The 24,396-nt window shown below is 41.5% G+C and overlaps 1 protein-coding gene across 16 annotated transcripts in view; it reads left to right on the forward strand.

Annotated features, from left to right (window-relative positions):
- MED12L (mediator complex subunit 12L) overlaps positions 1-24,396 on the forward strand; it is a 352,938-nt gene that overhangs the window by 97,281 nt on the left and 231,261 nt on the right. For 14 of the 16 annotated variants that reach the window (XM_023555393.2, XM_064275606.1, XM_064275598.1 and 11 more), the window contains 4 exons: positions 18,207-18,338; positions 20,305-20,431; positions 21,827-22,041; positions 23,426-23,530. In XM_023555393.2, the coding sequence (XP_023411161.2) occupies positions 18,207-18,338; positions 20,305-20,431; positions 21,827-22,041; positions 23,426-23,530 (579 nt within the window). The remainder of the gene's footprint in view (positions 1-18,206; positions 18,339-20,304; positions 20,432-21,826; positions 22,042-23,425; positions 23,531-24,396) is intronic. The other 2 variants (XM_064275602.1, XM_064275608.1) reach the window with 1 other exon arrangement.

Genomic DNA, 24,396 nt, shown 5'->3' on the forward strand with positions numbered 1-24,396 from the left:
GCTGCTAATTAAAAGGTTGGAAGTTCGAACCCACCCAGCGGCTCTGTGGGAGAAAAGCCAGGTGATCTGCTCCCGTAAAGAGTATGGCCAAGAAAACCCTACGGGGCAGTTCTGCTCTGTTATGTGGGGTCGCTGTGAGTGAGAACCGACTCCCCTGTGGCTCCTAACAACAACTCACCTTTGAGGAATGCCTTAGTTAATGGACTGTAAATATCTTTGATTTTCAAACTAGATTTTGGAAACGCATATGTGGAAACCAGAGATAAAACAACAAAAACAACAACCAAAAGCCTTTCCTTTTCCTACCTTTATGTCAGCCTGGTGCACTCTTGATCCCTTTGAAATAGTTGGTGAGTTTTCACCCCGTTTCTCAAGGCCACTGACGAGGCCATTGATTCCAGCAGGGTTCCCAGAATGCTGAGTGAGGTACAGACCGAGTGTATCTCTGAGTCGTCATGAGTCTCAGCAGAGATGCTCCGTGGACCAACAGAATGCTGGTCTCCATGTTGCTTTGTGTATTGAGGCAGGTTAGAGTGCTCCTGGAAACTCTGCTGGCATAGTGGTTCAGTGCTACGGCTGCTATCCAAAGGGTCGGCAGTTCGAATCTGTCAGTCGCTCTTTGGAAACTCTATGGGGCAGTTCTACTCTGTCCTGTAGGGTCGCTATGAGTGGGAATCGACTTGACGGCACTGGGTTTGGTTTTTTTTGACTTAGAGTGCTCCTGTGCCATTTTGGAGCGGAAACCTTAGAGTCCTCTACGTGTAATAAAAACTTCCTTAGATAAAAGACTTCAAGAGTCCTAAGATTTTTACTATATAGATGTGACCTACCTGGACGAGAAGCAGGGATACTCAAAGTTTAGGATGTTCTTTTGGATTCTTAATCTTTCTGGTTTAAGGGTTTAGTGAAAACTGTATGGTTTGCTGGCGAGGGTTTTACCAAGTTCGTCAAAACCGCCTCAGTCAGTTCTGCGGTTAACCTGACTACGTAACCTTCTAGTGAAGGAACTGGCCCCCTTCAGAATGACGGCCTCCTCACCTCTGGAGACTTAGGTTACCCACAGGCACTCTGAAAGGGGAATGATAATTAGGGTGTAATTTGTCTTGTCAAGGGCAGAAGTTACGTTGTGATGTTACTGAATAAAATCACACAGTGGGGTTCTCTCTAAAGCGCAGTTGTCCTCAAAACGAGGTGCTTGAGATTAAGCATTGCTGTACGAGAGGAAATTATTAGAACTTATATTTAAATTATATTTTTCAACACCTCACACTTTAGTTCCATTTTGTCTGTTTTATAAGTAACGGAGTTATGGTAATATAGGTATAGGGATTTTAAATTAATAGATGTATATTGAGGGGTTTAACAACAACAACAAAAAAATGTTTAAAAAGCCGAGAGGATATGTGAGAAACGTTTGGAAAATGCTGCTCTGAGTTCCCTCCAAATGAATGTCTTCTCGTGGGTGCTCTGGGAAGGAGCGTGGCACTAGAGGGCAGCACCTGCTCAGGGCAGCACACTAGCTACAGTGTGTCACTGGGAGTAACAGGAGTGTTGCCACGTTTAGCACTGGCTGTCTTTTTATTATGGGTTTATCCTTTTTTTTTTTTTTTATCTTGAATTTAGCACTGGCTAACCTGAATTTTTTTTTTTGGTTTAACTTGAATTTCGCACCGGCTATCTTAGATTTTGGAAACCCTGGTGGCGTAGTGGTTAACTGCTACAGCTCTTAACCAAGAGGTCAGCAATTGAAATCCGCCAGGCACTCCTTGGAAACTCCACGGGGCAGTTCTACTCTGTCCTATAGAGTCACTACAGAGTCACAATGAGTTGGAATCGATCTGAGGGCAGTGGGCTTGGTTTTTTTTTTCATACCTTGAATTTGGAAACCCTGGTGGCGTAGTAGTCGGAATTGACTGGGCGGCACTGGGTTTTTGGGTTTGGGATGGTGTTAAGAGCAATGGCTGCTAACCAAAAGGTCGGCAGTTCAAAGCCACCAGGAGCTCCTTGGAACCTCTATGGGACAGTTCTACTCTGTCTTATAGGGTCGCTTTGAGTCGGAATTGACTCAATGGCAGTGGGTTTGGTTTTTTGGGGTATCTTGAATTTGGAAACCCTGGTGGCATAGTGGTTAAGAGCTACGGTTGCTAACTAAAAGGTCGGCAGTTCACAGTCGCCAGGTGCTCCTTGGAAACTCTATGGGGCAGCTCTACTGTGTCCTCTAGGGTCGCTATGAGCCGGAATCGACTTGATGGCAGTGGGTTTGGTTTTTTTTTTTTTTTTTGTATGTTGAATGTTGACTCAACTCTGGAAAGATTTGATGTAAGCGGGCTGCTTTGTGGTTAATATGCTTTGTTATGAGTAAGACAAAACCTATATTTTAATGTTGTAATTCAGACTGGTCACCTTTTCTGAATGGTCTGGTGGAAAGAAAGAAAGAACAGACCCTTCTGTAATATTGAACATTCAATTAATTTTTAAAGTATGGCTTTGGCATTCGTTTGTGTGTGTGATATCTACGTATGCAAATGACAACATTTTATCTGTAGAACTTCACCAGGGATTTGTGTTTTCTTGACTTCTGGGCTGCTTCCTGTACTTCTGGAATTCATGGGTGAGCTGCAAAACTGTAGTGGCTCTGTGACCTGGAGCAAGTTTTATAGGCTCTGTGCCTTAGTGGTTTACTTGTTAAATAGATGTACAGTACTGTTTGCCCTGTTCATCGTTTTGAGCATTGTAAAACTCTATTCAGGTATGTTTAAAAAAATCTTTTTGTTGTTAGTAATTACAGTAATCATTGCCAACATTGTCTTGGAAGAACCAATACGGCCGTGCTCCTAATTCTCCGATAAGAGGGAACTGTGCAAAGTAGTGTTTAGGGTTCAGAAACACATCTCACTTCTTTAAAATGGCCTTTCCCCTCCCTGTGTTAGAACTTAGACAGCATCACAGATAAGAAGACAAAGCACCAACCTGCAGCTGCTGTGGGTTTGAGGTTTGCTGTTGTTTGCAGCCTGGTCTAGATGTGCCTGGGCCCTTGGCTGCACAGCTTGCTTCGCCCAGGCTTCTTTTGGGAAACTTGAACTTTGCGTTCCTCATTTCCCTTTTTTCTGGAACTGCAAAGGGGAAACAAATCCTCTCAACTTCTTTTTGGGGCTGTGGGAGAGCAACTCTCCGAATGCAAGAAGCTAGGGGGTCTGCGGTTCACGTTTGTGTGTGTAATCCGTTTGGTGAACGCTTGTATAAACTGTAGTGCCTGGGCCGGATCCTGCCCTGGGGTTGGACGCTGTCAGGGGAGTGAGAGTCAGAGCTGGAGCTGTGCCCGTTGATGGGGATATGCCAAGCCTGCAGCCCACGTTCCCTGACTCGACACGGTGTGTATCACCCATATGCTTACCTTCTGTGTCAGGGCTAGAGTAGTGTTATAAGGGACGTGAAAATAGAAATTTCAAAACCCTTAGTGTTTATTTGAGACCTGCGCTACCTGAATCTCTGTTCAGCGTACTGGGAGGTACAGGCACTGCCATCCTTAGGTCAGGGCTCAGAGGCTGTCCCACACTGGCCTGGCAGATGGTGAGCTGGGCTGCTGCTGTGTAAAAGGCAGCCAAGGAGAGGGAGGCAAAGGGACCAGGAAATGAGCACACCCTGTCTGAATAAGGCAGCCTCTGTCGGATTCTACTGGGGATTGGGGACCCCCTGTTACCTGACCGTCCACCATTTCAAGAGAAGCGGTATGTATGCATGTATAGAGATTGTCCCAATTTTAAAACACACTGCAGGCCAAGCAGCATGTCTGTTGTCCGTGTTTGCTCAGATGCCTGCTGCTATTCAGCTCCTGTTTTGTGTTTCAGACAACGTTTACTCATTTATGTCTCTGTTTAGAGCTTCAGAACCCTTTATAGTCTGGGTGATAAGGTGGGCGGAGGCCTGGCACCCTGACAAAGGAGTTTTTACCTGAGGTATTTGTCCCTGGTTGGTGCAGATGGTTTGGACTACTAACCTAAAGGTTGGTGGTTCGAACCCACCTAGTGGCACCACGGAAGAAAGACCTGGCAGTCTGCTTCCATAAAGATTACAGAAAGAATACCCTATGGAGCAGTTCTGCCCTGTAACACATGGGGTCAGCATGAGTCGGAATTGACATGATGGAAACGGGATAGGGACCTCTGATTCCAGGCACTGATTCAGTCTGTCACTTTTGATCTGAAGGGGGGCTCACAGTGCTGACCTCACCTCTAAGCAGCAGGATGAGGGGAGGGGTGTCCCTCCAGCCTTCCAGAGCCTCAGGCTACTTTCTTCCTCTTGGCTTCTCTATTTCCTTATTAGTGTTGGGCTGAGGGGAGAAGCAGCTGTTATCTTCGGGTTCTTTGGGGGCATAGACAGAAGGGAAAGTCGAAAGGTGGCAGGAAGAGCTGCCTCTTTCACTTCTCTCTCTGGTGCCTGAGGGAGCAAACTTTCTCCTGAAGATGAAAGGGCTGAACCCAGCTGCCCTAAACAGAACTTCCCAGAACAACAGTGACGTGTGCATTACCCCTTTCCCTGTGATGCAACAAAAATATCATGCACCCAGATCCTGAAAACCCGCATATATACTGATTGCATTTGTTTTGTGCTGACCGTACTCGTGGAGAATTCCGTGAACAGGTGTGATGGTTTCCTAGCGATGTTTTGAATGGCAGAGGTGTGCTTTATTTGCTTCTGGCACAGGACCCCCTGGGCTAAACCAGGTCTGCATCAGCGTGTCCGCCTGACCAACATAATCTAAAAGACACTCAGAGCTTGAGTTCTGTCAGTGCTCTGCTTGCTCCATGTTTGTCTTCTGGGAGCCTGCAGCCCCGTGATGTTACGGTCTTTTCTGCTCACTGGTATATCATCATCAGCCCTTGGCCCATGTCTGGGGCCCAACAGGTGCTCAGTAGACGTTTATTGAATATTTTAGGGGGCTCATTAAAAAAAGCTGCTGGGGCTGTGAATTGGAAGGAGAAATCTCTAAAATTTGCCTTGAAAGCGCAAGGGTGCCATTGCTGAGGAGAACCGGCAATGGATCTGATTGGGGTGGGCCTCTTGGTTTGTTTTTGAGCCGATATACAAGTCTTTTCCTCCTTCGACTTGTTTTTGTTTTTAGTCCTTTTTAAGCACCAGGCCCTTTTTTAAGTGTGTTAAGTCATTGCATTGAATTTTCACCCAGCCTGGGAGGAACATGCTATTTTTATCTCATGCTTTACAGATGAGGAAACCGAGGCTGAGAGAGGATAAGTAAATTGCTCACATTCATACCCAGCTCATTGGCAGGAGAATAGGGATTGGAATCCTGAATGGCTGTAGAGCAATACTTCAGAGTCGTAGGCTCTATTCTTTGTACCGTTTCTTTAAAAGAATATTTTATTTTGTGTATCAGTGTAGCTAAGCAAACAAGTGTCAGATGTCATTTGGGAGAAAGGAGGGAAAAACCTTTGTAATTGCCATGAACAGTTTCCAATATTGGCACATTTATTTTCAGGAATAATCTCTAATTCCTTTTCAAAAGCATGTCAGGCAGTTATAATGTAATAAACAATGTTTACATTAGACAATTCACGTTTCCTAGTTGAGCAGCCTGGCCTTTGTAGCATACCACAGGCTTTAGGACAATTGAAATTTGGTTTTGAATGCTGGTTTTGCCACCGAGCAGCTGGGTGGCCTTAGGCTGGTTGCATAACCCTTAGCATCAGTCTCCTTGTCTATATGGTGGTCTTACTAACGGTAAAGACTTCAGTACACTGCCAGTTATTGTTCTTGTCTAGGCAACTTCAGCTGTGAAGTGAGTAGAACAAAGCACCATGTTTTAGAGATTTAAACCCTGGTGGCATAGTGGTTAAGAGCTACGGCTGCTAACCAAAAGGTCGACAGATTCGAATCCACCAGGCGCTCCTTGGAAACCCTGTGGGGCAGTTATAATCTATCCTGTAGGGTCGCTATCAGTTGGAATCGACTCCGTGGCAACGGGTTTGGTTTGGTTTTGGTTTCCATATGGTCAGTGGAGCCCTGGTGGAGTAGTGGTTAAGTGCTACGGCTGCTAACCGGAAGATTGGCAGTTTGAGTCCCGAGCTGCTCCTTGGAAACTCTGTGGGGCAGTTCTACTCTGTCCTGTAGGGTTGCTTTGGGTTGGAATTGACTCCATGGCAACAGGTTTTTGGTTTTCCTTATCATCAGTATGTTTCCTTCATTCTTTCTTCAGTTTTTTTTTTTTTTTTTATTATTGTTGTAAAGTTATAGGTCACAGCATTTGCCATTTAAGATTTTTCATGTGTACAATTTACTGAGACTAATTACATTAATTATACAGTGCACCCTGTAAGAGCCAGAACTCCCCAGGACTGCTTGGCTTTTCTGGGTCCCGTAAGTTTTCCACCTTTGTCTGGTGCAGTCACCGCTTTTCTGTTGCTCTCTGTTTAGTGGAAAATGTTTGGATTTTCCTTCTCTGACAGATTTCCGTCTTACACTGGTTCCGTCTTTTGCAGGTGTTACTGTACTGTGCAGTCACCCCCAGTATCCCTTGCTTAATTTTCCAGCACTATAAACAGAAATTCAGCACTTCAAATAGTGCCTTCCCCTTTTCCTTGCCTCCCAACCGGTTTCCATCATTCTTTACAAAAGGCAAGGCTTAAAATTCATTGCACCACACAGTAGCGCCTCTTGGAGGTGAACTTAGCGATGTATTTAAGTATGAGAGAAGTGCACTTTTCCAGGACTTCTGGAGGGTTTTACTTTGCGGTGAAAACTCACCCCACACGTGACCCCTGTTACAGTGCAGCAACATAGTTTTCAAAATTCTCCTGTTTTGTCCATTTGTATTATTTAAATGTCAGTGATTAAGTGAGGGATGGCGGAGTCATTTTTGGCACAGTGCACATTAAAAAAGTGCACATTAATGACAGTTAATTAGTTGATTTGAATACTTAGGGGACTTGTCTAAATTTGTTTTCTTATCTGCCTCTCTTTTTCTCAGAACCCAGAGCTATGCTATCTTTAACTACTGCTGAAAAAAAGAAATAGGAAGTTCTTTTGCTTTCGTGGTGTAGGTTTTGTTTCTTAGATGTCACAGGACCTAAAGACCATCAACATTGATTCTAAGGATGTGAGACTAGAAAACCTGTACCCTTCCCTGTCAGAAATTAACCACCCCAAATATCTTTTGGAAATATACATATGGAAACATTTATATATATACACCCCTTGCTGTTGAGTTGATTCCGACTCATAGCCACCCTATAGGACAGAGTAGAACTGCCCCATAGGATTACCAAGGAGCAGCTGGTGGATTTGAACTGCCAGCCTTTTGGCTAGCAGCCAAAAGCTTAACCACTGTATCACCAGGGTCTCATATATATATACCATAAAATGAATTCCATTTGTATTTAAATAATAAACCTGTGAGTTTGTGGTTAACAGACCTACATTTATTACCTTATATGGTGTAGAAATTCAGTGTAGTAGTGTGACGAAAGGCTTATGATCTGTTAGGAGCTTAGACTAATTTTTGCTAACTCTTGAAACTCACCCGCACGTCCGTAATGTGGCTCCACCTGCAAACCGTATGGCTTGTTAATATCACTACTCTGCATGTGATTACATGTTGTTTAATGGTGCTGTATTATGAATAATGCTTTTATCCAAATGTGACCATTTTGCTTGATGCTGACTACAAATGATTGATTTTATTTATGAGTGTTTTTTAGCCTGACATTAAACAGCCAATGAAGACTTTTATTCAGTATCTGGTTAACTGTTGTTTAATGAGTCATTGATCTGTTCCTCTACCTTTTATGGTAGAGGAGGCCTGGTGGCGCAGTGGTTAAGAGCTCAGCTGCAAACCAGAAGGTCGGCAGTTCAAATCCACCAGCCGCTAATTGGAAACTCTATGGGATAGCTCTACTCTGTCCTGTAGGGTTGCTGTAAGTCGATGGCAATGGGTTTGATTTTTGGTTTTATGGTATAAGTAGTATGTAGAGAAATTTTTCATTAAAATAAGCAAGTGATCTCACCAAGCGTCTTCTAATTTCTAAAGGATGTCTACCTTTCAGATGTAATTACCGATTATTTCTCTTCTTTATTAAGGAACGGATGCCCTGTGGTTAGCTTCTGTAGACTCTTAGATTATCGAATGCCTGAAAAAGAACTGAGTTATGCTTCACCTACTAGGTTTATTCTCTCCCTCCACTCTCAGATGAAAAAGGTGGCAAATTCCGCTTGCAGTGAATCCTTTCTGTTCACATTTCATATGTTCTTATTATATAGATAGCACTGTTAATGTTGATTGTTTGCAACAGAGTGAGTACTGATTTCGGCTTTTTTCTTTTTTTCCCCACTGTGTGTGTGTGTCCCAAGTTCATGAGGCCCAAGGAACAATGCTGTTACTTGAAGGACCTTGTTGGTTGTTGAGTTTTTTGTCCATTCATCCTGTCTTCATTTACTGCCATCAAAAAATCAAAAAACCAAACCCGTCGCCATCAAGTCAATTACTGTTATAGAGCTTATTTTTTCCATGGTTATTGTGTATGTAGTATATGAATGGAGTCCTGGTAGCACAGTAGTTAAACATTCAGCTGCTAAGCTAACCAAAAGGTCGACATTTCCAACCCACCAGCTGCTCCTTGGAAACCCTACAGGGCAGTTCTACTCTGTCCTATAGGGTCGCTACTAGTTGGAATCGACTTGATGGCAATGGGTTTGGTTTGGGTTTGATACATGAATACGTTCTTGATATTGAGAAGCCCCCTTGAGCCCAGGGCATAGACCTCTCTCCTACTCCCCTGTCCCAAAGGGAGGCAGTTGGACATAAAAGCCCCTGCTCTGAAGCCAGGCAGCTTGAGTTTGACTCTCAGCTCTGGAGCTTAGTATCCTGGGACATTGGGCAATTTATTTAACCTTTAGGCCTCAGTTTGCTCAACTGTGAAATCATAGAACAGGGCCTGGTATAAAAATAAACACTCCCATATACTAGCAGTAACTACTGTAAATTTTAGTCCATATCTGTAGGAAAACTTTTCCTAGGTATTTATGTATGTATGTATGTACATTTACAACAGTAACAGGTTTGAGAACATAAATGGGATTGCACCCTAGATAATATTCTACAGGACCTTTTTTTTCTCTCTCGCCCTTCTGCCCCTCACTGCTTAATAGTGCCCATAACTTTTTGTTTGTTTATTTTATTCTGGTCGTGGTACTCATCCCTTTTATTCTCATAAAGTTTCCCAATTAATTTTCTGAGTTGGTGGCGGAGAGAATCATCATATACAGACTGCAGTAATGTGGCCGTATCCTCTCAAATAATTATTCCTTTCTCTGCATGGTGGCTAAATCTCCCAGAAAGATGCTAAGTAATAGTGTTGGGGTCAGCATCCAAGACCAAAACCAAACCCACGGCCGTCAAGTCGATTCTGACTCATAGTGACCCTATAGGACAGAGTAGAACTTCCCCACAGAGTTTCCAAGGCTGTAAATCTTTAAGGAAGCGGCTCCCAGATCCTTGTCCAGCGGAGTGGCTGGTGGGTTCTGAACCACCTGCCTCGCCACCCCGGGGTTCCTTGTATCCGTGTCCATTCATTCAGTTCCTGTCCCTTCCTGCCTTCTCGTCTTGCTTTTGGGCAGGAGTTGCCTGTTTGGTCTTGTATATTTGAACTGAGAAACATGTTCTTCATGTGTGTTTTTATTTGTTTTATAGGCCTATCTAATTTTTGACTGAAAGGTGGACTTCAGAAGTGGCTTTAGTTTTGAGTTCGCAGGGTGTCTGGGGTCTCAGGTTCTGTTGACACTCAAGTTTTACTCTACTTACTTGGCTGGTTTCTCAAGAGCTGTGTTGTGGCAAGAGAAATCCAGGCTCCATCACTTAGCTGAGTGATCTTGGGCAAGTTATTTAATATCTCCATGCCTTGGTTTCCTTATCTGTAAAATGGGATAATAACAATAACAACACACAGGTTATGAGGATTAGAAGGAATAATTCATGCAACACATTTACAGCAGTGTCTGACTTTAAATATTCAGTAAACGTTAGCTATTATTTTCATCACTACCACCTGAAAGTTGTCATCATTCATGCCAAGGTATCGCTATTAATGATTTCGAGAGTAATTAAATTCATACTAAGTTAATTTTCCATTTGCCTGACAAGCGAATGGAAAGATTCACGTGAAAGATCAGGAACTTTCAGTTTTTTATTTTTGTTGTGTCTGTTTTGATCAGCTGTAAGGTCTAAAGCTGTAGTTTAGTAATGAGTAGAATAAGAAATACATATTGCAGAAAAGCTATTCTTCTGAAAAACAGGTTTTTAGTCAGAAGAGAAACAGACTTTGTCATTTGGTCAGGGCTGGTCTCTGTTAGCATTCAAATGTTTTCTAAGATGGACCGTGGGGGATTGTACCTAATAAGTAACTGATAGAGTAATTTTTTTTCCTTTTGTGTTCAAAGAATTGCTTAATGTCTTCCCTGTATATTAAAGCCCCCAGTCCACGATGTAGCCTTACACTGAAAGGGTGGGGTAGTACAATTAGTAGCCCTTTCTTGAATCACTTGAGGGCAGGGAGAGGAGCAGTACCCATAGAAGTAGGAACACCGCTCCTGGAAGAGGGAAGGAACGGCGGGAGTGCATAGTGGACCCTGTCTTAGGGCTGGACTCTTCCTCTCAGAGAGGAGTCGGGAAGCTCCTTTGACACCCCAAGTAAATGAAGAGGTAAGTGAATGAATAAATAAGCAAATGAGTGAATGCCCCTTGGTTATGTTCCTTTGACTATCCCCCTTCTGTGTTCCATTGCTAACCTCCCCCATCTGCCTTGTTGTTGATACATCTCCAATCGGATATAGAAATACCACCAAATTGTCTGCAGAAAAATAGAGATAAAAGCAAAACAACGAAAATTCTCATCATTGTGTTGCCAAAGACAAATTCCGTCAACATCCCTCTGGACCATTCTCTCGCTGTAAGGTCACCTTGCCTTTCTCTGAATTGGTCCACTATGTGCCCCTCTTGAATTTCAGAGGAATGCCTTATTTCTTAGTTCTTGAGGCTGGGGTGGTTTTTTTTAGCACCATTCACTGATGCCTGGAGCACCTACATCCGTTTACTGTAAGATAATTTCCTTGGGCTCTATCCCTGGTGATTGAACTACTGGGGCAAATAATACGAACACTTTTTAAGGCTCTTGCTGTAAAATAGAAATTACATTCAAAATGGGAGCAACAATTTTTATTCCTATGAAGTAATACATGAGAATACATTTATATATAGTGCCTAGAACAGGGCCTGGCAGTAGTAGGTGTTCAGTAGTATTTATTGAATGAGTAAATAAGCAAATGAATGAGCGAGATTGCCTATTTCATAGCGTCCTTCCTTCAGTGGATTACGATTAAACTTCTTTTCGGATTTTCTATTTTGTATCGTTGCCATCATGTATTTTCAGTCGACCACTAGTCCTTTGCTCCTATAATGCCTTGAACAAGTATATGTCTTCTAGCTTTGATGTCTTTTTTTAAAATTAGTTTGTATGCGTTTCCCATTGCTGCTGTAAAAAATGACCACTAACTTAGTGGCTTAAACCAACATCAGTTTATTCTCTTAGATTTCCAGAGGTCAGAAGTCCTAAATGGTGCTTACTGGAATGAAATCCTGTGGATCAGGCCTCATTCCTTCTGGAGGCTCCATTTCCTTAACCCACCCTCTCAAATGTAATGCTACATTGTGGACTGGGGGCTTTAATATGCAGGGAAGAGGTTAAGCAATTCTTTGAACACAAGAGGAAAAAAAATCACTGTATCAGGTACTTATTAGGTACAATCCCCCATGGTCCATCTTAGAAAACGTTTCGAAAGCTAACAGAGACCAGCCCTGACCAAACGACAATGTCTGTTTCTCTTCTGACTACAAATCTGTTTTTCAGAAGAATAGCTTTTCTGCAATATGTATTTCTTACCCTACTCATTACTAAACTACAGCCTTAGAACTTAACAACTGATCAAAACAGACACAACAAAAACAAAAAACTGAAAGTTCCTGATCTTTCATGTAAATCTTTCCATTTGCTTGTCAGGCAAATGGAAAATTAACTTAGTATGAATTTAATCACTCTCGAAATCATTAATGGTGATACCTTGGCATGAATGACGACAACTTTCAGGTGGTAGTGATGAAAACAGTGGCTAACATTTACTGAATACTCTATTTAGAGTCAGACACTGCTGTAAATGTGTTGCATGAATTATTCCTTCTAATCCTCAGAACCTATGTGTTGGTTATTGTTATTATCCCATTTTACAGATAAGGAAACCAGCTTCAAGAGGCCTCCTGTATTCCTTGGCTCATGGCCCCTTCCTCTGTCTTCAAAGCCAACAGCCTGGCATCTTGAAATCTCTCTCTCTTTCTGATCCCTGCTTCTGTTGTCATATCTCCTCTCTGTCTCTGACCCCCTGCCTCCCTCGTCCCCTTGCAGAGACCCATGGATTATATTGTTTTACCCGAGTATTAGTCCAGAATAACCTCTGCATCTCAGGATTCTTAATTTAATCACACCCGCAGAGCCCTTTTTGCCACATTAAAAAAAAAACAAAAAACAAAAACTGAACTATTGCTGTCAAGTCAATTCTGACTTTTAGTGACCCTATAGAACAGAGTACAACTGCCCTATAGGGTTTCTAAGGAGTGGCTGGTGGATTTGAACTGCCAGTCTTTTGATTAGCTGCCCAGTTCCTAACCACGGTGCCACCAGGGCTCCTTGCCGTGTAGAGAAACACATTAACAGGTTCTAGGATTACTACTTCTTTTTTTCAAAAGCTACCTTTTCAAGGAAACTTCTCATAATTTCCTCCAGCTTTTCTTGTCCTGTTGAATATTGTTGTCTTTCTGAGATAATTGTAATGTTCTTTTTTTATAAATCCCAACTATGTATATGTACCTTTAATCACCATCCCAGAAGGCAGGGGCCGTGTCTAGGTCCTATCTGGAACTACTAGCCTACTTCGGAGTTTTGCCTGGAAGTTGCAAAGTGAAACCAAACCCACTGCTGTTGAGTCAATTCGAACTAATGGCGACCCTATAGGACAGAGTAGAGCTGCCCCCTAGGATGTCCAAGGAGCGGCTGGTAGATTTGAACTGCCCACCTATTGGTTAGCAGCCGAGCTCTTAACCACTGTACCACCAGAGTTTACTGAATTTCACTGAACAAACAATTATTGGTTGTTTTAAAGAAAAGGAGCTTAATATTTTTAGAAGTTTTGTTCTGGGAGTGAGCATGCATTTTAACTTTGTTCTTTGAAATCATAGTGTCCTGTTGACGGTTACTTTAATTTGTTGGTCGTCCCCTGGCAGACAAATGGAAGCCATCCTAATTTTTTCTAGAAGTTGGTTGATGCAGAGCGGTGTGTGGGTGTGTGTGTGGGTGTGGGTGTGTATGTGGGTGTGTATGTGTGTGGAGGGGGGTACAGGACACCTGTGTGTGGTAAATGTGAGCCACGTGTGTCTGTCTGTAGGTGCATTGAACGTGTCTGATAGAACATATGCTCTGGGACTGATGGGGTCCTGGCCCTTATAGTTTAGAGGCAATTAAACAGGACATATTTCCTACTTTTGACTATTAGTGGAATCTAGAAAAAGCCTCTTGGTAAATACACTTGAAGTGGGGACCAACACCTCATAGTAAATGATGGGGGAAAGGGAAGGCAGATTTAAACAGGGCTTTATTTTGAAAAATAATACTAAGATTATAAAAATCTTATTTTATAACTAACAAATAACTTCACTTATAAAGAACTAGTAAAATACTCTATGATCAAAAGATATAAATTTGTAATTATTCGTATTGCAGAGGCAGCTTGCTTCAAGTTGGTGTACTTAGGGCTTGGTTTTCCAATATGGCACCCTGAGAAGTTGGTGTCCGTTGTTATAAAACTTCCGGGCGTTACCAGAGAGAATGTGTCTTTTGAAGAAGGCACGGAATCTACCCATTCTTCCCCTCCCCACCACCTCTGGTGTCCCAAGGAAAGGGTGACGGGTCATTGGAGATTTAGAAAGGAATTGACTTTGCACTATTGAACCTGGCCAGTATTGGAGAATATTTATTGGTTGAAAATCGATCTTGAAATATGTAACCTTTTATGGGTGTCACTGATATGAAGACAAGAACATTTCTGTTTAAGACTGTTAATATTTTGTAAAAGCCCAGTCTTTTTAGCAGCATCTCCCTCAAGACTTTAATACCTGATTTTCTCACTTCTCTTAATTCTGAATAACCACAAATTGAGGGCCCAACTGCATCAGGCGTGTCTTCACGTTGCCTGTGAGCTGGGACCGACAAAGGCTTGTGTCTACTCTGAGATACGCAATATGTGGCCGAACTGGACTTAGTTGCTTCCTCATTTACACTATTAAAACGGTGCTTTATGATTTTTTTGCTTCTTCCTCTAGGAGATGAACTTGTAGAACAAGGATTGGATCTTTCAAATTTGGCACAGTGGTTAAGAGCTCGGCTGCTGACCAAAAGGTGGGCAGTTGGAATCTACCAGCCGCTCCTTGGAAACCCTCTGGGCCCGTCTTCCTCTACCCTCTAGGGTTGCTATGAGTCGGAATCGACTTGATGGCAGCAGGTTTTTTATTTTTCCAGTGCAGAGTGTATCTTGAATACTTAGTAGGTGCTTTTGGAAGCGAATCAGCTCCTTGCTAGGACTTCTTTTTTAGCGCATCCCGCCAAACCAGTTGTTGTATCTGGATGTGTTACAAAGGAGTGTTTTCCGTTGCATGTTCTTTTTTGTGCATCTCCGGGAAGAGCAAGGTCTTAAGTTGGCGGAGTCAAGTCGCTGGAAGACAAGTGAACCTCTTCATATTCATTGGGTTTTTATGAATCTCTTTCAGGAATTTACTTAAGGGCCCAAACTCTTCAATACAGATTTGGAATTCCACCGGGCATCTTGTAAACTTAACTCCCTTGAATGCACAACACACAGGCACAGATTAGGTTTAGTTTGATTTCAGTATATTATTATATGAACAACTATCCTAGTCGTTGTATTTTAAAAGATCAACCAATTTCTGCAGTAAGTTTTTTCCTTCAGTTTGCAGCTTGCTATATTTTTTATGATTAGTGAGAAAAAGAAAAACCTTCTTTCCCAACCGATTTGAAATTCCTGAGTAATTTTATTTTTAAAAGCTTCCCTCCCAACTTCTGTTTTCTCAGAGATTTTTTTTTTTTTCAATTTGCTGTTAACCTTTTTCTAAGCCATTTGGAGTTTTATAAACACTGTAGCCTAACATATCATATTCTGAATCATCATCCAAGGCTGTTGTACCATGGGTGTTTTTTAAAATATGTTTTGTATTTTTTTTTGGTCTAAAACAATGTTTGCACGTTCAGCGTGGGACCAGAGTGCAGACGGGGACAGCTCTGGGAAGGTGCGGTTAAGAACATTCCAGTGAGCAGGGACAGTAAACGCTGCGGCCCATCGTGGGCATGACTTGGCGTGTTTGAGGGACTCCCGGGGCCCCGACATGTCACTGGTCAGGGGGATGACTCCAATGTTACAGCCTGAACGGTGATGCCATTTTCTAAGGAGAGTACACAGGCCGAGAAGGGGATCTGAGGGGGAGGTGGGGAGTCCAATATGAGATCAGTTGGTTTGAGGTGCTGTGGGGCGCCAGGTGGAGATACTCAGGAGGTGGACAGTGCTGAGTGAGGGGCTTTGCTCGGGTGCGCTCTGGGCTGATGGGGTGGAGTCAGCCTCTGTTTCGCATCACAGTTGGGGTGCTCTGTACTTGCAGGGATTGTCTAAGGGTGAAATGAGGTTGTGTGTGTACAGAGAGGGCTGAACGCAGTGTCTGGCACACGGTAGTTATGTCGGTGGAGTGTGCAGTGTCATGTACAAGGCCGCAGGATAGCATCTGAGTTCTGCTATATTTAGAGACGGTTTTTCTTTCCTTCCCAATCATTTCTGTGTATCAAAAATCTTTTTCTCTTTGCTCCAAGGCACGTTTGTTTATTTTTCAAAACGGCAGTAGCCTTTTTCTTTTGCATCGTAAAATGAGAGCCCTCCTGTAATCCTTCCCTCTGGTTCTAACCACTGTTAAGAGCCTGACTTTCTGAAGGCACATTTCAGGGGCCCTCGTGGTACAGTGGTTAAGCTTTTGGCTGCTAACCAAAAGGTGGGCAGTTCGAATCCACCATCTGCTCCTTGGAAACCCTACGGGGGCCGTTCTACACTGTCCTGTAGGGTCTCGATGAGTCGGAATTGACTTGAAGGCAATGAGTTTGGTTTTTTTGATTGTCCTTAGTGAAAACATTTTTGGGTTGACCCTTCCTCCCACCGTTATGCAGCCCCTCTCACCCTCGGCATGGCACTCTGTGTTAGCTGTCTGGTCTTCGTCTCTTGAGGCGCGTGAGCTTCTCGAACAAACGCAGTATGCCTCCATTTCTGGAACTGGACCGAACACTCCTCCGTGAGCCTCACGCACGGGCACGCAGATTGGGTGTGTTTCCTTCCTTTTCAGGGTCGTGTGTGCGCTGTGTGTACTTACTGCTTAGTTTGTTGGTTTTCAGAATACTGTGTGTAAAGCATTTGTGTGCATTTATGTTTTCCCAGAGAGATGATGTGGGCACAGGAGATACTGTTTTGGTGCATGAAGGGGATTGTAGTAATGTGGGTTGTTTTGACATTTCTTTTGCGGTGGTTTATGCAGTGGATCTGAAGAAATACAGGCTCCTCCGCCCGGTTGTTGAGATGTTACTGATCACACATAAAACCTCGCTATATACTATGTGTCTCAACGTTTTCAATTAGATATTAAATCTCATAAAAAAAAAAAATCTCATAGGCTGTCTTTAATGGAGAAAGTTTTTCTTTTTTAAAAATTTAAGTCAGTTATTTATACTTCTCTGGCACCTTGAAGATGCAAGGGAAAATAAAAAAAAAATCTTTTTGCAGGTGGCTGTGATGGGCATTACTGAGTCGCTTAACTACTGGTACTAGTGTTTTTAGAGACAGCTTATGTTCTTTGATATTCTAAATCTCAGCACTGGGTGCTCGCTGGATTGGCTTTTATATTTTTAGTTTCCTATGGGTTATGTTGAATCTTTAGTTTACTTCTTTTTTTTTTTTTAATGTTACGTGTAAACTTTATATAATGCTTTTGCCGTGTTTTAAATGGAAACTGGGGCTCCTTTTGAGATGTCTACCCCAGGGATCTTTGGTAAATAACCAAATTTAGGACTGGGTGAGTAAACAATCTTGGAATAAATTGATTTTCATTATCCTCATTGGCTGTTAGTATCCAAAACCTATCAGGGACTGTTATCCTGAGATTAATTTTATGGCTTCTCAGAGTCCACAGACCTCCTGAAATTTGCTAAATTTTATGTGTGTTTGAATACATATTCTTTTGTGACCGTGCTCATAGCTATCATAATCTTAATTGAATGTGTAAACTCTAAAAAGTACTAATACACTGATTCTCTAGTTTTTCTGACACACACGTGGGCAGATATTAAAACCTTATGGTTGATGTCCTCCTGGCTGGCAGAGATCCTCCAAGAGGAGGGGCCGGATTGTATAGAAGGACTATTCTCCTGCTGACCCAGCACCCGATCCCTACCTCAGATTCGTGTCACTTCTGCCCCGTGACCCTTCTTTGTCTTCTCGTCCCGTCTGTCATGCCCATTTTTGGACCACGGCAACTGTGACTGATAGTTGTACGGAGCCGTACATAGGCTGGGTTTCTGGCCCTTGTGGACTCTGCCTGCTTTTCTTATTTCTTGTTGGATTTCATCATTTGGTGACTGGGCTTGTTAGGATTATGAGCCAAGTGCGCCTGGGAGTGAGACCTAAGGGTATCCACTGTGGAGTGAGGTACTTGGGCTTTGCAACAACTGTTCATTGGATTTTTCCCATTTTGTTTGGTTTTAAAATTGAGTTCTGGAAGATGGACATGGGTAGGTTATGACCCCTGGGTACGTGAAAGCATATTACAGTGGAACTCCAGTTCTCTTGGAATTGTCACAGATTCAGCCGTTCTGAGTGAGTGATTACTTGTAATTAAAATTTTAACTCTTTATACTTAAGGTAAAAAAGATTTTGCAGCACTTTCTAACACGATTATCACGCAGTATGTGAAAAAGCTTTAGAAACTTGGAACGTTTCACTTGGTGAACGTTCGTTTGAGTAAGCCTGGTACTCATTCCCTTGGTTGCTAGGTTGCTCCCAACGACGAAGCGGTGGTGACGCTGCTGTGTGAATGGGCTGTGAGCTGTAAGCGGTCAGGCAAACACAGGGCCATGGCCGTGGCAAAGCTCTTGGAGAAGAGGCAAGCGGAAATTGAGGCAGAGGTAGGTTCGTTTTTCTTTCTACGTTGTTGTGTACTGTAACTTAAAAATACTGTTTTGGGGAACATGCTTTCTTCCTTATCCTTGTTAACGCTATTTTTTTTTTTCTCGAGGGTGTAAAGGGAAAAATGTACAAATTCACGTAAGGATCCCATAATAGGATCTCTGTAATTTTGGTATATCCAATAATTCATATTCTAGACTAATTAAGAAAGGAATCTTTTAAAATTAAAATTTAACATCTGATTTGTAACGAAGAAATCTCCCTTGGCGACTTTGAGATACGCACACGTACAAAGCGTAGGCACACAAACGCAAACATACATAGTATACAACAATATAATTTTTGGTTAAATTTTAAAGCTGTATAAATTTTTAGCGGATTTGGTAATAGTTCTTTCTGACATTTCTGTTTCTCAAAGTGCCACTTCCTTTGTAGCATTCCTGTCTCAACGTGTACGGCTTCCTTAAGAAGGTCTTCTGTCCCTTCTCCCCTCTAGAGAATAAGCTTCGTGATAATAGAGACCTGGTCTGTCTTGTCCTGTGTTGCGTCCTGGGCACGCAGAACAGTGCTTAGCACATAGTAGGTGCTCAGAAAGTGTGACATGAATGGATGAACACTGATGTTACTGGGCTACTCCTGTCTGTGTTACTGATGATTTACTTTCTATGAAGCTACAAAAAATGGAATATGAGGGACAATTTCACAGGCCTGCCTCTCTTCCTGTTGGGAAGGCCGTGTTCACCGAATATAAATGATGGCACTGTTGGAACCAGAGCTTGAAGACCGTGGTGTTAAGTAAGGTGTAAACCACATGACCCGTTGCATAATGTGCAGATTAGGAAAGGGATTTCATTACTTTTTCTTTTGGAAGACATTGTAAATAGAGAGGATATTCTCTGGTGAATTGCAATGATTAAACTTAAGGAACTAAATTTGATTTTCTCAAATTTCATTGCTCCTTCTGGAGTGTTTTTTTTTTTTTTTTACCTTTTTTCCTTTTCTTGTATTCCAGAATTCTCACACACACACACACACACACACTCTCTCTCTTTTAGAAGAGGTTTACGTATAGATTATTTTGTAATTTTAATAAGGTATAAATGTATCTATCTAAAATTTTTTTCAGAGATGCTTAAGGTAATTGATATATATTTAAACATCACCATCTTCAAAATCTTGACCTCTCTAGAGAGAGAATAGTGTAAAGACAGAGTATCATAAAATAGCATCCTTAATTATTAATGATTAGCATCTGAATATTAAAGAATAGATAATGAAAGTGGGAAAGATCCAAAGGATATCAAAAAAGAATAGAAAATGAGGTTCCAATGGCTTCTAAAACTATTTCTTTTCTTGTGTTCTAGTAAGTTCTGTCTTTAAGAACATAGAAGTTACACAGCTTCTCCAGACATATTCAATGATTCGTAGAGCTTCCCAGAGACTCTGAGAGATCTTACTGGTGAATGTTTGATGAATAAGTGAAAGCGTCTTATGGAGGAATTAAGTTAGCTTTCTCATTTGTCACGGCACTACCCCAAACACGGAGACAAACAATACTCACCTGAAAAAAACATGCAAACACGAAAGAATCAAATTCCATAATACAGCCTCAAATTCTGGTTAGTTTTCTGGCATAGAGACAACAAATAGTCGATTGCAGTGTGTTACACGTTTCGTGGGTATTCATGCAATGCTTGCCGGGTTTACAATTCACATATACAGTGTTTTTCAGGGGTGTTGTTTAAAATCATCTGAGTTGTTCTGGGGTACCAGTTTCAATGTTTAGAAACTGTATTCACCTATGATGTATAGCCCTCAAATGAGCACAGGGATCTCAATTAATTTTACATATTTTTTTCTGAGAACTTAAATGTTAATTAAAAAAAAGAACTAACAAATTGATGACTTGTTGTGACTACGTTTGCCCTCCATAATTAACTATGCTTGTTTATTTTTAATCTGTAGAGATGTGGCGAATCAGAGGTCTTAGATGAGAAAGAGTCCATTTCTTCAGCCTCTCTTGCTGGATCAAGTTTGCCCGTTTTCCAGAATGTTCTCTTAAGGTTTTTAGATACACAGGCCCCGTCACTGTGTGAGTAAAGCTCTTCGCTTCAGGGTCTTCACTATGAGATTGACAGTTTATATGAACTGTTTAACCTTTTTTTTTTTTTTTTTTTTTTGCACTTTATATAAACTTCTTGGTGTTGAATATAATGTATGCTTAGTGAAAAGAATTTTTAGCATGCTTTTATTGGGGACTTTTGGACAATTTTAAATTCAAAGACCATCTTCAAGGTTTAAAAGACTTCAAAATTTCGGAGTTTCAGTAATTCTAAAAATTAAAGTCACCTTGTTTCATTGTACTTTGGGGAACTAGTTTCCCTTAAATGCATGGCTGCTAAGCAAAAGGTTGACGGTTCAAGCTCACCCAGCAGCTCTGCAGGATAAAGACCTGGCAATCTGCTCCCATAAAGATTACAGCCTAGAAGACCAATGGGACAGTTCTTCTGTGTCACATGGAGTTGTTATGAGTCAGAATTGACTCAATGGCACCTAATAACAACGGCAACAATTTTCCCTTTCTTGCCAAAATGGAGAAACTGAGTTCCTGTAAGGTTTCGTTGCATATTGTGCTTCAGATTTGTGTCTTTTCAAGCTGCTTTCTAAGTTTCTGTTTTTTAAACCTGTACTCTTAAAATGGAGGGAAGGCAAACAAAACTGCTTTATAACTAGGACCTTGATACAAAGGACTAATTTGTAGAGATGGTTGGCTGCTTGTCCACACCATCCTGGATGTTCATGTCTTCTCAGCTTCTTTTTCTGTCTTTAGTGGAGACTTGGGGGTCTGGGGAATAAAGAACCACCCATTGGGTTCATGCCATGAGTGGATACTTAAAAAAATTCAATTATGTGAGCTAAGTAGGCTTGATAGAACACCAAGGGCTCCATATGACAAAATACAGCAAGACGGGTCTCCAGATAGAGATGAAGCAATAGAAAAACGAACAGCAAAGGGTGAAAAGTGATAGACAGGAGGAAAGTGTGGAAGGGGAAGGAGATGTTTGTGGAGAAGAAAGGTGTAGAGCAGCAAGCAGTAGTACTTAGTACTCACACTTATTGCTGTCAAGTCCATTCTGACACATAGCGACCCTACAGGACAGAGTAGAACTGCCCCATAGGGTTTCCAGGGAGCAGCTGGTAGATTCGAACTGCTCACCTTTTGGGTAGCAGGTGAACTCTTAGCTGAGTACCGTTTCTTAGTTATAGTGAGACAGTCAGAACCTGAATGTTAGAAGCTGCACAAAACCTTCATGCCTCTTAGTAAGTCTTTTAATAAATGTTATGTTTTGTAACAACGACAACAAAAGAAGATTGATTTTGAAAAGTAGCAAAAATGTTGTTAAGCCTTCATAATTTTTTTTTTTCCTATTCCTTACCCCACTATGTCAATGGAATGGAATTCTCGATTGGATTTGTTTCTTGATAGCGGACCCGAACAGCGAATGTGAAAAGGTGGAGTTTGTGAACCTGGTGCTGCTGTTTTGTGAGTTCATCCGCCATGACGTCTTCTCCCATGACGCCTACATGTGCACCCTCATATCTCGGGGGGACTTGTCAGTCACCGCCTCCACGCGGCCGCGGTCGCCAGCAGGGGAGAATGTAGACGAGCACTATTCAAAGGACCATGATGCGAAAATGGAGGTATGGACTTGCACGTGTGCCCAACCCCACGAGAAACTAAGTCCTGGTGTGGATACTTTGGGGGCAGAGGGGTCATAGCTTTAAAGTTTTACTCTCTTGCCACAAAACTCATTTATTTCTATTCTTACTCACAAGGACGCTTAGATTTTTCGATGTCTTCCAGAATTTTGTTTTGGCCTTTTTAAAACTATTAATGAAAAGATTCGATGACCATAAAATTTTTCATTGGATTGGCATCGTATGTGCCAATTTTATATGTTTCTAGTCTCCATTTTCCCTTGAATATTCTGCTTCAAAATGGAACTTGTCTTGGCCCTGAAGTCTCCACCGAGTTTTCATTGTAAAGAGGGGCATCTTTCTTCCAATGTATCATTCATTACTTTTGTATTGCTTTCTTAAACATAACGCAAGACTATTTTAGTCATACACATTGTATTTTCTTTTTGATTAATTCAGTTTTTATCTAGATTTCTTAGATGTTGTAGAATTGCTGTTTTTAACAAATTCTTTTTATGGTGTGAGAGTGACCTTAGAATTTTCCGCCAAGTTCTGATATTTCCAGCATTGTTCCAGACACTTCCTGAAAATGTCAAGGCAAAAGGGTGAAGGAGATGATGGGAAATTGTGGAAAATGGTGAGAGTGTGATAATTTTTAAAAGATAAAGCCTCGTGTGAATTCAGTGAGACGTTAAGCATATACTGTTACGGTCTTTTTAAAATAGTGGCTATACTTGTAATGGAAAAAAAAACTGACATTAAAATTGCAAACACGTTTTCATAATTTATGCTCTTAAGATTTGTTGTCCAAATGGTGCAGGGTTATTTTTTTCTAATTAAACAATATAAATACTTTTGTCTCTCAATTTGCGTATAGCAGAAGTTATGAGGGCAAAAACTAAAGCTACTGTACCTGTTTTTACATCTTTTCTGTGTTTCTGCCTTTTCTATTCTTGTTAGATGTCATCTTAGATTTTTTTTCTTATAAAGAAAAGTAAGTTGGTGAGCACGTGACTGGGACTAGCTGAAAGAAAGTATTTATGGCCAGTTAATTTTTCTCAATCAGAAAGTTTATGTATTCATCTCTTAAACTAATGTAGAAATTAAAACTTTCTCGTCTGGCCAGTTAATTTTTCTCAGTCAGAAAGTTTATATATTCATCTCTTAAACTAATGTAGAAATTAAAACTTCGTCGTCATGAAGGAAAAGAAGGTGACTTTACACAACAAACAATACATGTCTTAAGACTTGCTTCCTGGCAGGAAAAAAAAAACCCGGGGGAGAAAAATACGTAGGATGTTTAAAAACTCATTGTCATGTTTTAGCTTCAGTTTCTTAATGAACTGTGATATTCACACCGTGACTTTCTTTCTCTGGCAATTATCAGGAACAGAGTATCATGGCACATATGGGCATTGACTCAGGAACCACTAGCATTTTTGATGAAGTAGACAAGAATGACTTTAAAACCGACTTTGGTTCGGAATTTCCAGTAGGTTCAATCTTCGAATTCTCATTGACTGTTAACCCCCAACTTGTCTCCATCCTTTTGTGTCTTGCTCCATGTACTGGAATGACTCATGTATGTGTGACGTAAGTGTGACCCTACCACACTGCACCCTAAGGCACACTTACCAGCTTGTGCAAGTGTTTCACTTCACTTTATCCACAGCTTTGGCTGCATTGTCTCCTTTGTAAATTATAACACGCCTGTTCTCTTAGTTGACTGTTCCATTGGTGTTTTTTTCATTTTGAGATCATCATCTCTCAGGTATATATGAGTGTAGTCTCATCATGATGGCCCATGTTGATTTGCTATATCCGTCTTCAGCTTCTAAATAATACCTTTCCTGGCTCTGGACTTGTTATACATGGTTCTACCATGTTACATGGAGCCCCTTGGTGGTGCAAATGGTTAATATGCTCAACTGCTAATTGAAAGGTCAGAGGTTCAAGTCCACCCAGAGGCATTTTGAAAGAAAGGCCTGGCTATCTACTCCCAAAAGATTATCCACTGGAAACCCTATGGAGTACAGTTCTACTCTAACACACATGGGGTCACCCTGAGTTGAAATTGACTCAGTAGCAACTGGTCTTACCACGTTTTATATGGCTTAGCCAAATTATAATGTGTTTTTCCTCATGAACTCAATGTGTAACTTATTATTAAAAAAGACATACTGTTTGTGGTATGGACTAAAACCTTTATGCCTATTATTCATTAGTTTTATTAGTCAGTGATTTCAATGTGTATGTTTTTGTTGGTGACGTAGCACCATGAGGAAAACGCTAACATCTGAGTCTGATTTTACCTCTGGTCCTCAGGGTAGCGTAGCTGCTCACATTAGCTACGTGTGT

This window comes from Loxodonta africana, chromosome 23 (genome assembly GCF_030014295.1).
Source record: "Loxodonta africana isolate mLoxAfr1 chromosome 23, mLoxAfr1.hap2, whole genome shotgun sequence".
NCBI lineage: Eukaryota > Metazoa > Chordata > Mammalia > Proboscidea > Elephantidae > Loxodonta > Loxodonta africana.